This window comes from Camelina sativa, chromosome 12 (assembly GCF_030686135.1).
Source record: "Camelina sativa cultivar CO46 ecotype springtype chromosome 12, ASM3068613v1".
In the NCBI taxonomy this organism is placed as follows: domain Eukaryota; kingdom Viridiplantae; phylum Streptophyta; class Magnoliopsida; order Brassicales; family Brassicaceae; genus Camelina; species Camelina sativa.
In genome coordinates, this window is record NC_141891.1 from 1,218,412 (window position 1) to 1,231,178 (window position 12,767).

Genomic DNA, 12,767 nt, shown 5'->3' on the forward strand with positions numbered 1-12,767 from the left:
CCCAAATCCAGCATACCAACTTTTTAAAAAGTGTCACTTTCTAATGGAGTCAAGGTAAACTCATTATTCAATTGGAGTCCAATAATTTAAAAACACTAGTTTATTCCAACTTGGATGATGAAATTGAAAAGTATACATAAGCAATCAGTTGGTAACGAACGAATTATAAAAAGAAGACATAAAGCAATTTGAGTCCAAAAGGAACCAATGGGCTTGGTCCAACGTGGCGTCCCTCGAAGTGACGGACGGGCTTTTGCAATAATCTCCGTCAACGGTCCTTGTATTTCTCATTATTTATATAACAGCCCTGCCCATTTCTTATTATTGTCAAAAAATCCCCCCACTTTTGGTCAACAAACCGATACCAATCAAAAACATTAGCAGCCAAACAACAAAAAAACAAAAAAGTTACAAAAAGATCATGATAGAAAAATCTTGCAATATTTATGACATAATAATTAAATGCTTACATATTTTCATTTTATTTTAAAAATTTCTTTAGCTTTTTATACATAATAAATAAATAAAAATTCTACAAACCTTTTTGTTTTTTTTGGTAATTTAGTTTTCTGTAATCCAAAAATCTACCACCTTCATTCACAAATTCAGAAGAATAAAATTTCATGTAATCCCAACAACATGTGTGAAAACAATAATATCATAACGCGGCACGGTTGACAAAAAAAGAAAAAAAACATAACGCGTTGTGATGGACTACTACTACTACTACTACTCTTCATGGCCTGCATGAATGTTTTTGAAGCATATTTATGATTTAACGTTCGTTATAAATGCAAAGTAGTGCATGTTCTTTTTTTATTCATTACTACAAACATTATTTCCCTATTTTTAAATTAATAATCGAATGTTTTTTTTTTTCTTTAATGATTGATAGAGGAAAAAAACTTGGTTGGGCACACGAATTTTCAATAACGACGAGTCAACTCAGCTTCTTTACACACATATTAATGTCATAAACTCAACGACTCGGGCAATCCATAATAAGCACAAAAATCTCAGATCTTAAAAATAAATTAAAAAAAAAACTTTACCTTTGCTCCTCCATTAAAAGGCTTCCGATTTCTCTTCTTCACCCACCAAAATAAAATAAAAAAGTTTCCTTTTTTTTTTTCTTCTTCCACCAAAAATAAACAGAGCAAATTGAAAACAGAGCCAAAAAGAACAAAAAGCCATTGAAGCTGGAAGAAGAAGAAAAGAAAAGGGAGAAGGAAGAAGAAGAAGAAGAAGATGGAGAGTTACTTAAACGAAAATTTCGATGTGAAGGCTAAGCATTCTTCAGAGGAAGTGCTTGAGAAATGGCGTAATCTCTGCGGCGTCGTCAAGAACCCTAAACGACGGTTTCGTTTCACCGCTAATCTCTCTAAACGTTATGAAGCCGCCGCGATGCGCCGCACCAACCAGGTTTTTTTGTCTCTCTTCCCTTCTATGTCCTCGTTTTTTGATGATTTCGTTGAAAAAGTTTGGAACTTTAGGTGGATTATGTCACTTTATTGATGCATATGTTGTAGAAGATTAGCTAGCGATTAAGGATCTTATAACTTTTTAATTACAGGAGAAATTAAGGATCGCTGTTCTCGTGTCAAAAGCTGCTTTCCAATTTATCTCTGGTGAGTGTGTTTTATCTGTAATCTAAGTTGCTAATTGTGTGTCAAAGTTTCGATTTTTTTGTTGTAACGGCTTTGTATTTTGTAGGTGTTTCTCCAAGTGACTACACTGTTCCTGAAGAAGTCAAAGCAGCAGGCTATGAGATTTGTGCTGACGAATTAGGATCCATTGTTGAGAGTCATGACGTTAAGAAGCTGAAGTTTCATGGTGGAGTTGAGGGGCTTGCAGGTAAGCTCAAGGCATCTTCCACAGATGGGCTCTCGACTGAGGCTGTTCAGTTATCCCAAAGGCAAGAGCTTTTTGGAATCAACAAGTTTGCAGAGAGTGAAATGCGTGGTTTCTGGGTGTTTGTATGGGAAGCTCTTCAGGATATGACTCTTATGATTCTTGGTGTTTGTGCTTTCGTGTCTTTGATCGTTGGGATAGCTACTGAAGGATGGCCTAAAGGCTCACATGATGGTCTTGGCATTGTGGCTAGTATTCTCTTGGTTGTGTTTGTTACTGCCACTAGCGATTATCGCCAGTCTTTGCAGTTCCGTGATTTGGATAAGGAGAAGAAGAAGATCACTGTTCAGGTGACAAGGAACGGATTTAGACAGAAGTTGTCTATATATGACTTGCTTCCGGGTGATATTGTTCATCTGGCCATTGGAGATCAAGTTCCTGCTGATGGTCTTTTCCTCTCGGGATTCTCTGTGGTTATAGATGAATCGAGTTTGACTGGCGAAAGCGAGCCTGTGATGGTGAACACACAGAACCCTTTCCTTATGTCTGGAACCAAAGTGCAAGATGGATCTTGTAAGATGCTGATTACTACAGTTGGGATGAGGACTCAATGGGGAAAGCTAATGGCCACTCTGACAGAAGGAGGGGATGATGAAACTCCATTGCAGGTGAAACTCAACGGGGTTGCTACCATCATTGGCAAAATTGGTCTTTTCTTTGCGGTGGTTACTTTCGCGGTTTTGGTGCAAGGGATGTTTATGAGGAAGCTTTCAACAGGAACTCACTGGATCTGGTCTGGTGATGAAGCGTTGGAGCTCTTGGAATACTTTGCTATTGCTGTGACAATAGTTGTGGTTGCAGTTCCTGAGGGATTGCCTTTAGCTGTGACTCTAAGTCTTGCCTTTGCGATGAAGAAAATGATGAACGATAAAGCTCTTGTCCGGCATTTAGCAGCTTGTGAGACTATGGGATCTGCAACGACCATTTGCAGTGACAAGACCGGTACACTCACAACCAATCACATGACTGTCGTGAAGTCTTGCATTTGCATGAATGTGCAAGATGTAGCAAATAAAGGTTCTAGCTTGCAATCAGATATCCCGGAATCTGCTGTGAAGTTGTTGATTCAGTCCATTTTCAATAACACTGGAGGTGAAGTTGTTGTCAACAAACATGGGAAGACCGAGCTTTTAGGGACGCCAACAGAGACTGCTATATTGGAGTTGGGGTTATCTCTTGGAGGTAAGTTCCAAGAAGAGAGGAAGTCTTACAAAGTGATCAAAGTTGAGCCTTTTAACTCCACAAAGAAGCGAATGGGAGTTGTAATCGAGCTTCCTGAAGGAGGACGTCTGCGTGCTCACACTAAAGGAGCTTCCGAGATAGTTTTAGCTGCTTGTGATAAAGTTGTAAACTCGAGCGGTGAGGTTGTTCCGCTTGATGAAGAATCAATGAAGTATCTGAATGTTACAATCAACGAGTTTGCTAATGAAGCTCTCCGCACTCTTTGCCTTGCTTATATGGATATTGAAGGCGGGTTTTCGCCAGATGAAGCAATCCCAGCTTCTGGATTTACTTGCATAGGTATTGTGGGAATCAAAGATCCTGTTCGTCCTGGAGTGAAAGAGTCTGTTGAGCTTTGTCGCCGTGCTGGAATCACTGTGAGAATGGTTACAGGAGATAACATTAACACCGCGAAAGCAATTGCTAGAGAATGTGGCATTTTAACTGATGACGGTATAGCAATCGAAGGTCCAGTATTCAGAGAGAAGAATCAAGAAGAGTTACTAGAACTGATTCCAAAGATTCAGGTACTTACTCACTCTTTCTTGAACTCAAAACATGATTTTTTGTTTATAGTTTTGAAGAACATATAACGAAACCTTTCTTTTTATACAGGTGATGGCTCGTTCTTCACCAATGGATAAACATACACTTGTGAAACAGTTAAGGACAACGTTTGATGAAGTTGTTGCTGTGACTGGAGATGGAACAAACGATGCACCTGCACTTCATGAAGCTGATATCGGATTAGCAATGGGAATTGCCGGAACTGAAGTGAGTTTATATTAGTTTGTAACATGTCATTATGTGAGAGCTAAAGAATCTAAAAATGCTTTTTTCCTTATAACCTTTTAGGTGGCGAAAGAGAGCGCAGATGTCATTATTCTCGACGATAATTTCAGCACAATCGTCACAGTTGCTAGATGGGGACGTTCTGTTTACATAAACATCCAGAAGTTCGTCCAGTTTCAGCTTACGGTTAATGTTGTTGCTCTGGTTGTTAACTTCTCTTCAGCTTGCTTAACCGGTGAGTGAGAGAGTAAGAATAACAATTCAAATCTATCGAAAAGAACAATTTTGGATTTCTAATATAACACATCTCTTTATAATAATCTTCAGGAAGTGCTCCATTAACTGCTGTTCAGTTGCTATGGGTGAACATGATCATGGACACACTTGGAGCTCTTGCTTTAGCTACAGAGCCACCAAATGACGAGCTGATGAAGCGCTTACCAGTTGGAAGGAGAGGGAATTTCATCACTAACGCGATGTGGAGGAACATTTTAGGACAAGCTGTTTATCAGTTCATAGTCATTTGGATTCTCCAAGCTAAAGGAAAGTCCATGTTTGGTCTCGAAGGTCCTGACTCAACTCTCATGTTAAACACTCTTATCTTCAACTGCTTCGTCTTCTGTCAGGTAAAGAAACAACGAAAACACGATAAGAATACTCTCGAGCTATATAAAGATAGATTCTTGATTGTATGTTGACATATGTCTTTGGTTCTTGAAAATTTTCAGGTGTTTAACGAGATAAGCTCGCGAGAGATGGAAGAGATCGATGTTTTCAAGGGAATACTTGACAATTACGTCTTTGTGGTTGTGATTGGTGCAACGGTGTTCTTTCAGATCATAATCATTGAGTTCTTGGGAACATTTGCAAGCACAACACCACTGACAATAGTCCAATGGATCTTCAGTATCTTGGTAGGTTTCTTGGGTATGCCAATCGCTGCAGGGTTGAAGATGATTCCCGTTTGATCTCTCTCTCTTTGAAGAGATCTCTATAGTAGAACCAGTGATTCAAGTTTTAGAACAAGTTAAAAGTCTTATAACAAAGTTATATTGCCTTTTGCAATTTACTCTGTTTTTTTTTTTCTCATTGTTAACTTTTCAGTTTGATTATTATTAGGAGCTATTAAGGACAAACATCTGATTTTCTGATTCCTCCATTTTTGTAAAAACTCTCTGTTTTCTTTGAAATGATACTTCTCTCTTTTTTTTCCTCATTTTGGAATCTAATTGAAAGTCTCTATTGAATGACAAATGCAAAAAAAAACAGAAAAGGACATAACAACAGAAACAGAGGAAGCAAGAAGCTAAAATAAGGAAAATGATTTATTTGGGTACAAAATTGTTAGCTAGCCAGACTGTAATTTTGATACTTTAGAAAATCTCTGAAATGAAGTCATGGCTTTTAGTGGGAGCCTCTTCTCCTGACATCATATCTCCATCAGTCAAAACTGATTCCATAAAAACAATTCAAAAGCCTGTCAAATCTCAAAACCGTAGTAAATAGGAGAGGCAACTCTTCTTCTTTAAGAAAAATCATCTTTAATGTAGTCAAATTTAAGATCTCTATGAAGTAATAGTTATACTAGAGCCATTTTGCCTAAAAAATATAAGAGGTTCGTCCCATGTAGGCATATAGGTAACTTTAATCTTTATGTGAACATACCGGTAGATTCGTTATCGTGTGAAGAAGTGTTCATAAAAATAAACGAGTAATTAGAATTTGTACTCATGTTGTGATCATTAGTGTATACCATGAGAATTGTAAGCTAAATTGTGTGTTACCCGTGAATCTCTCATGTCTACACAAAACCCAACAGAACCAAAATGGGTTGATTAAATTCAATGATAATAAGAAGAAGAAAATATAACAATAGGGGACCCTACAAATATTCAATGAAAAGATAGGCAACAAAAAATTTCAGAAGCATTTACTAGTTCTTGGTGAAGTAAAGCTTTGATGCTTACTTAGTTTGTTGCAGATCTCTTAGTTAGAGCAACAACAACATTGGTCTTAAAGCCACACACACATTATCTTTTAATTATATTCTATCAGTACATTTTGCTTCTTAATTTGCAAGATCTTTTTTTTTATATAATAACTCTTTAAATTGCTAATCATTTTGGAGTTTTAGCTTTTAATTAATGATACCAAACTTTGGATCCCCTAGTTATGTATTGTATGAGACAGTTGTTGCTCACTTAAACAAGTCGTTGGGTTTGTTTCTTCAGTCCTTTTTGCATATAGTATGTTTTTATTTTCTTTATTTTCCAACTGCATTACATTGAAAATTTTAACATATATTATACAACCCACAAAAAAAATCTATATGTACGAGTACGACGATGCTCCTTTTGACTTGCGCGTAGAGAAGTACGGAAACTTAAAAACATCACATGCAATTTTCTGAACAATATATTCTGTATAAATTAGGGTTTATCTTTAGATCCAACCATTTGATTCAAAGTGCTTCCACTACAAGTTGTTGGTTTCTAATATTATTTGATGATAAAGGTATTATTGGGTTTCTATTTTTTAACTGTAGTTAGTACTATATACGAGATAAGTAAGAATGTTTTTTCCAAACAAGAAATAAGTTTTTATTTATTTGATAATTCTTTATTTTTTTCGTATGTATTTATTTTACAAGCTATTCATCATATCTTGAAAAAGATCACAAATGACTTGGGAATGTACATAAAAATGTTTAAGTAGCATACAGATGGATTCACTTTGGAGTTTGGAGATGACTCAAAGTGTCAATAAAAGATAAAGAAAACAAATCTACCACCATATGTATTTTTTAATGAGTTTCTTCATTTTTTTTGTCATTTGCTATGAATGAGCCCTTTAGAAAGTTTAAGGGACGTAAAAAAAAAACTTTCATGTAAGAAAAAAAAAAACAGATAATTTCCATGAAAAGAATTTGTAATATCACATGGAACAAAAAAAAAAAAGATGAAACCAAATCACTGTCACTGCAGCTATTGGCCTAAAACTATTCACCCTTTCTGATTCTCTTCTTTATTTACAATTCACCCCTCATATTTCCTTATTTCTCTCAGAAAATCCCCTACTGTTTCAATAGTCACATTTCACCCCAAAAAATCTATCTTCAAAGAGACCTTCTCATATGAACGAGAACCTATATGATGATGAGTTACTTCACAAAAATTGAAATAACCATTGTATCTTCATACCATTTTTTTTTCCTCTATAATCAAATGATTGAATATAAAAACCAAATCAATATGTTGCCAAAAAAGAAAGTAAGAAACCAAATCAATATAAGGCAAAAAAACTCCCAAGAAGAACTCTCTTCAGAGCCTACGCATTCTCTTGGCCGCAGAAGTTTGATCAGAATCATCAAAAGACAACCGGCGTTTAGCACCACTTCCTGATGAAGGCGGTTGTATATCCCGGAGAACCGAGGTTTCAGGCGGTGGTGTCATATGTTTCCTGTCCTCAATCTCTAGCATTCTCTGATAACACAAATATACATTTTCCTGCAAAAAACACACACATTCCCACTAAGACTATGATGATCTTTACATCAAAAACAATCGAAATAAGCAAAAGATGTTATACATTGTCATTAGACGTCCACCAAGAGATGGATCCAAACTTGTTAGCCATTTCTTCTCTCGTCAATCTAATAATATCCGATGAAGTAGAAGAAGCTAACATTGTAGTAGCAGCAGCAACAGCGAACTGTCGATACTCCGTAAAGCTTACCTCTTAACATCACAAACACAAAAGGTAACATCAATAAATGCTTTGTTTGGAAACTGATCTTGAGAAAAATGTGGTAAAAATAGATAACCTTTAGTTAGAGCAAGAAGAGATTCAGAGGATCTTAACAAGACCAAGTCTTTAGAAACAGATTGGTTGTTGTTCTTGTCCAAGGGAGAGATTGTAGAAAGGAAGTAGTTAAAGTAATGAAAAGGAGTGATCAAGTTCAACTTCCAATCCAATGTAGATAAGATCAACAATTCAGTTTTACGAATCACATCGGGTTTGAAAACGAAGTCATGATCTTGTGGGTATTGTGATAAACCAGGAACAGTACGTTCCTCCATCTTAGCAGCTAATGATAAACAAGCTACTGATAACAATCGAATCGCCCATGATTCATCTTTCTGCAACTAATCAGAAAAAAGAATCGATCTTTTAGATCATCATCATCAGATTGGGAAAATTAATCAATCAAAAACAGAACTTACACCGATGAATCTTTTATGGAGAAACAGATCCAAGTATGAAATCGCAATGTAAGCTGTTTGATGTTGGAATCCAAATCTTGTTCTTGTCTGAAAACAAAAAACCAAATCAAAACAAGTAAGAATTAGGACACAAAGAGTGTAATTAGGACATAAAAGAGTTCATTTTTTTTGTTTTGGGTGTGATTACGGACAGTGAGAATCCAATCGATTGCAATCAATCTATCGACAGAAGACGACGACGTTTTAGTGGGTTCTTCGGTTTCGAATCGCCGATTCTCTTTACGAACAAGCTCCGCCACATAATCATCATCATCATCATCGATCGTAGTAGGAGGAGGAAAGTGAGGTACTTGCTCAGATCTCTCAATCCTCTCTTCGTCTAAGTTTAAAGAAGACTCCGATTCGTGGCAGAGAAGGAGATTAGAGAGAGCGATACTATCACTAGGCTCAGCCACTTAACGGCCGGCGGCGGCGATGATGATGATAACGACGGTGGCGGCGGCGGAGATAGAACTAGAACTAGTCTTCTTTGGTGGTGTGTACGTACTACTACACATCAAAGGGGATTTATAAAAATGGAAACTTTCTTTATTAATAATCAGAAGAATGAAGAGCTTTGTTATCGCAGTGAATTTAGAGAATTTTTTTTTTTTTTTTTTTTTTTATAAAGAGAGAGAGAGCTAAATCTTCGTATTTGATTTTTCCATAACTCGATTTGGGATTTTAGAAGAGAGTGACGAAAAAACAAAGAAAAGGAGAGAGAGAGAGAGAGTGGGAGAGAGAGAGAGTCTCCCGCGTCTGGTGCCGCCAAAAATAAGTGGGGGAGAGAGAGAGAGAGAGAGAGAGAGAGAGAGGGGGCGTTATTTAGCGGTTACATTTAAATTAAAATTCTCGTATTTGCGTTTTATTTTGTTCTTCATTAACCCTAATGTTATTATTAATCACATTTTAATACAAAAAAGATAATTAGGGTCGACACATAAATCACGTATTTTAAAGGAATGATTACTCGTTTTTTTTTTCTTTTTTTTTTCCAGCAGTGTTACTTGTCTTTGAAGACTTTTTGATGCTAGTCAATTATGATTTTTATTTTTAATATCACTTGTTTATCTTACTATTTTTGTATTTTTGGAAGTATGTCATTTCCATCAAATGTAATGTGTGTATTTGTTAATTTTTTTTTAAAAACAATTAGTTACACTTAAAATTTCAGAGTTGTCCTTGATAAATATAAAGCTATTAAAGAAAATGTTATTAATAGAAATAAATACTAGTAGAAAATTATAATAAGAAACGTATGTATAGACATAAAGTTAACGGCGTTTACGTGAATGTGTTTGGGATACGAAAGGTGTTCATATGAATGTGTTATAGGGTAAATTTTGTGGATCAGGTATAAACAACTCCATTCGTGTCACGTGGATAACATATTCAAAATAGTGTTTTTTTTTTTTCCTTTCTAGTAACTCATAATGCATCATATAAATATATCTGCTTACTTGATCCAGCAAATGGCAAGCGCGTAGAACTATTGGGGAAATGAGACTTACATGTGTATTAGAAACTCTCATACATTTAACATCATTGCTTTTACTGACCATCGAACTTATTGATGATCCTCTAACATGAACAAGGTTCACTTCTGCTGTTATTGTTGTAACCTGTACTTATGCAGTTTTTTTTTTTTGGTATATATGAGATCAGATTTATATAGGATCCCTTGAATTTGTATCAATCATTAATTAACAAAAGAATAATGATCCCCTTTGAAATTCTGTGCAGAAAGTAACACCACATTCCAAATACAACGTTCTTATTAACACTTCTCATTAGTGTATTCCACGTACTCTCTTTCCCCTTGTTGCTTTTGTGGTAACTTCTAAGATAAAGTGGAAATCTATTTTTAAGATGGTTTGAGTTTATACTTTATTTAAACAGAATAGTAAACTTCAAAAACAGAGGAATTCTTAGTTTTGTTATAATTATTTTCCACTTATATGTTTAGTTCAATTAAATTGGCGAGACCTAGAAACTCATCATCCAATGGACGAAAATAAAGTTCAAAAAGATCTTCAGAGTTGTTTCCGAAACTAGAAGTGATTAACAATAATGTTTTCTAGGAAACAGTGGGGAAAACACCATACCATTCCCACTAAAAATAAATCTTCTCAACTTTTTCAGTTTAGTTCCATATCTACTATTAATGAATTGTATGGTCATTTACAAATTCTTGCAATTATATATCACTCGATTTGTTTCTTCTCTGTAAATCTTTTTCCTCTTTTCTTTATAGTTTTATATTCACGGTAACGAGTAAATGACTTCCATGTTAGGTGAGCTAGTAATAGCATGACTCATGTAGATGTTACGAGACACGAACTTTGTATGTATATGAAAAATTTATACGTGTGAGTAGATGTACGTAGGTAAGATATACAGAGACACATACTGTATGAGTATATTTATTGTAAAAAATAACCGTAGGTCCCATAAAGCGTATTCCAAAAAACTTACCATGAGTTTTGATGCGTACAAGATAATTGAAAGCAGGATCCGATGTATCATTATCGTAAACCAACAACAGTTCCTATCTATCCTTTCATCTCCTTTTATGGTCTTATAGTAGAACTTACTGTATATATTTGCCAAAGAAAATTTAATTATGTGCTACTGTGGATTAATCATGTACCTTAATACTTATTCAGTATCTAAATAAGTGATGTTTTAGCCAAAAATAATATATTTCATTTTAGATGATATTTTATAGTTTAATGTAAAATTAACTAATTAATTATTTATACTTCATAATTATTTGTAGTTTGCTGTTTACTTTTCCATTGGTTGAATAACGTTTATCTAAATAATAAATAAAAATTTTTAAAAAAATATTAATCTGTGTGTTAAAGAAACCTTAAACATCTATTTAAATAATATAAAGGAAGTAGTTTTCTATTTTCCGTTTGATGAATCTAAAAAGAATTACATTAATCCATGAAATCCTTAAATGTGGTATACAATGAATTTATTGGAAACACAAATATACTGACTATCCAGTTTGTTACAAGTGGAATTAGTCTATTACAAGATATCGGATTAAAAAGAAAACGAATAACACTTTACTAATTTAGTTTGAATTAAGTTTATTCGTAAATAAACGTAAAAAATGAAAATAAATATTCAAAACCATCCGAGGCTCCCATCTTTATGTGTTTCTGGCCCCTTTATTTGACATATAGGTTTCCCCTTCCTCTCGTTGTTCTTTTTTTTCAAAAATACTTCTTTAAATATTGGCGCATGACTGTGGAGCCGAGTCATTCACATTCAGTATATATGTATAGGATTATAAAAATTTCTTCATAATAGTATGTATATTAAATTGATATTTATAAGAAGAGCTGTAGTAATAGAGAAGGGTATAAAACCAAGAAGACGCAAGATCCAAAATCTGCAACTTTTATGTGTATGTTAGTGAAGTTTGTTCGATCTCTCCCCTAGATACAAGTAATATTCTTCTTTTTCTAGATTATTTTGTGTTTCCTTTTTTTTTTTTAGTTCTGACTTTTATTATTGTGCATTTCTATGTGTATCTATATTATATTAGTATATATACAATGATTACATTATGTTAAAAAAATCTCTGAGATATTAGTATATCAAGAAGAAGGGACCGATTTCACAAAACAGACGAAACAATAAATATTAATTTACACATGCTATTAATTTGTCATTTTATTATTATTTTTATCATGCAATGACTTGAAAATGCATTTTAATAACTTTGAATCTGGAAGATGTGATGTAATTTCCAAGATTGACCGCAATTAGTAACGATTATGATGAATTTGTGTAGGCTATTTTTTATCACTTAGTAAAAAACAATTTTGGGTCGTTAAGCCAACTCACTTGGTGAATTTCTATGTCCAATATTTTGTTATTTTGTTATTTTTGCTCTCTCTGTGCTTTCTTCTTTTCTATGATTGTATTCCCTTGTTGATAAGGAATCAAATGACTTTTGTGGTCTATTTTTACAAATTTCATAAAAATCATTATGTGGGAAATAAAATGTAGTATTAGTAAATTACACATTACATATGAAACGAGACAAAAGAAACGGTCATATTTGAACATAGTGAACACTTAAAAAGACATATATAAAGAAAAATAGAGTTAGTAACCAAATATAATTTGATCACATTTTTAATGAACTAACAAATCTAGGATACCTAACACACGTTATAGACATTGTTTTCTAATCTACTTATTATGATTCCTTTCGAGGCGAATTAGTAGTAGTCTATTTCATACTCTTACCCAAAAAAACAAAGGAACTCGGTCCCTCTATCTCCACAAGAAGGTCCCGAAGCTCTCTATGGGACAAAAAAGACATAACACTTATCAGATATCAAATATAGAAGAAATTTGAAAGAAAATAAAAAAATTGATGGTGGAATGATGGCGCACGTGACAATAACTACAGTGGAGGAGCGTCGGTCACGTGCTAAAAAGGCTGGATTGCCTCATAAACGAAGTAGAAGAAGAAGACGCTCCACCTCTGCCTAACTAGTATAACAATCCAAAAACCCTTATGATATACTACTACTATAATAAAAATGTGACATC

At 34.3% G+C, this 12,767-nt stretch overlaps 2 protein-coding genes across 3 annotated transcripts; one reads left to right on the top strand and one right to left on the bottom strand.

Moving 5' to 3' along the window:
* The first annotated feature begins 546 nt into the window (after positions 1 to 546).
* On the top strand, positions 547 to 5,140 carry LOC104729402 (calcium-transporting ATPase 2, plasma membrane-type). 2 transcript variants are annotated; one of them, XM_087477831.1, is made up of 8 exons: positions 547 to 798; positions 896 to 1,422; positions 1,574 to 1,628; positions 1,714 to 3,659; positions 3,748 to 3,906; positions 3,988 to 4,159; positions 4,252 to 4,550; positions 4,653 to 5,140. In XM_087477831.1, exons 2-8 carry the CDS (start codon positions 1,249 to 1,251, stop codon positions 4,890 to 4,892), a joined length of 3,045 nt encoding a protein of 1,014 aa, XP_087333957.1. In that variant the 5' UTR covers positions 547 to 798; positions 896 to 1,248; the 3' UTR covers positions 4,893 to 5,140. The 2 variants fall into 2 exon arrangements, with proteins under 2 accessions (XP_087333957.1, XP_087333956.1); XM_087477830.1 differs by having other exon boundaries at positions 547 to 780.
* A 2,366-nt stretch (positions 5,141 to 7,506) lies between these two features.
* Positions 7,507 to 8,704, bottom strand: LOC104729403 (cyclin-D5-1). Its single transcript, XM_087478658.1, has 5 exons — positions 8,695 to 8,704; positions 8,339 to 8,601; positions 8,148 to 8,234; positions 7,748 to 8,069; positions 7,507 to 7,661 (listed from the first exon to the last, which is right to left on the bottom strand). Exons 1-5 carry the CDS (start codon positions 8,702 to 8,704, stop codon positions 7,507 to 7,509), a joined length of 837 nt encoding a protein of 278 aa, XP_087334784.1.
* Positions 8,705 to 12,767: the final 4,063 nt, after the last annotated feature.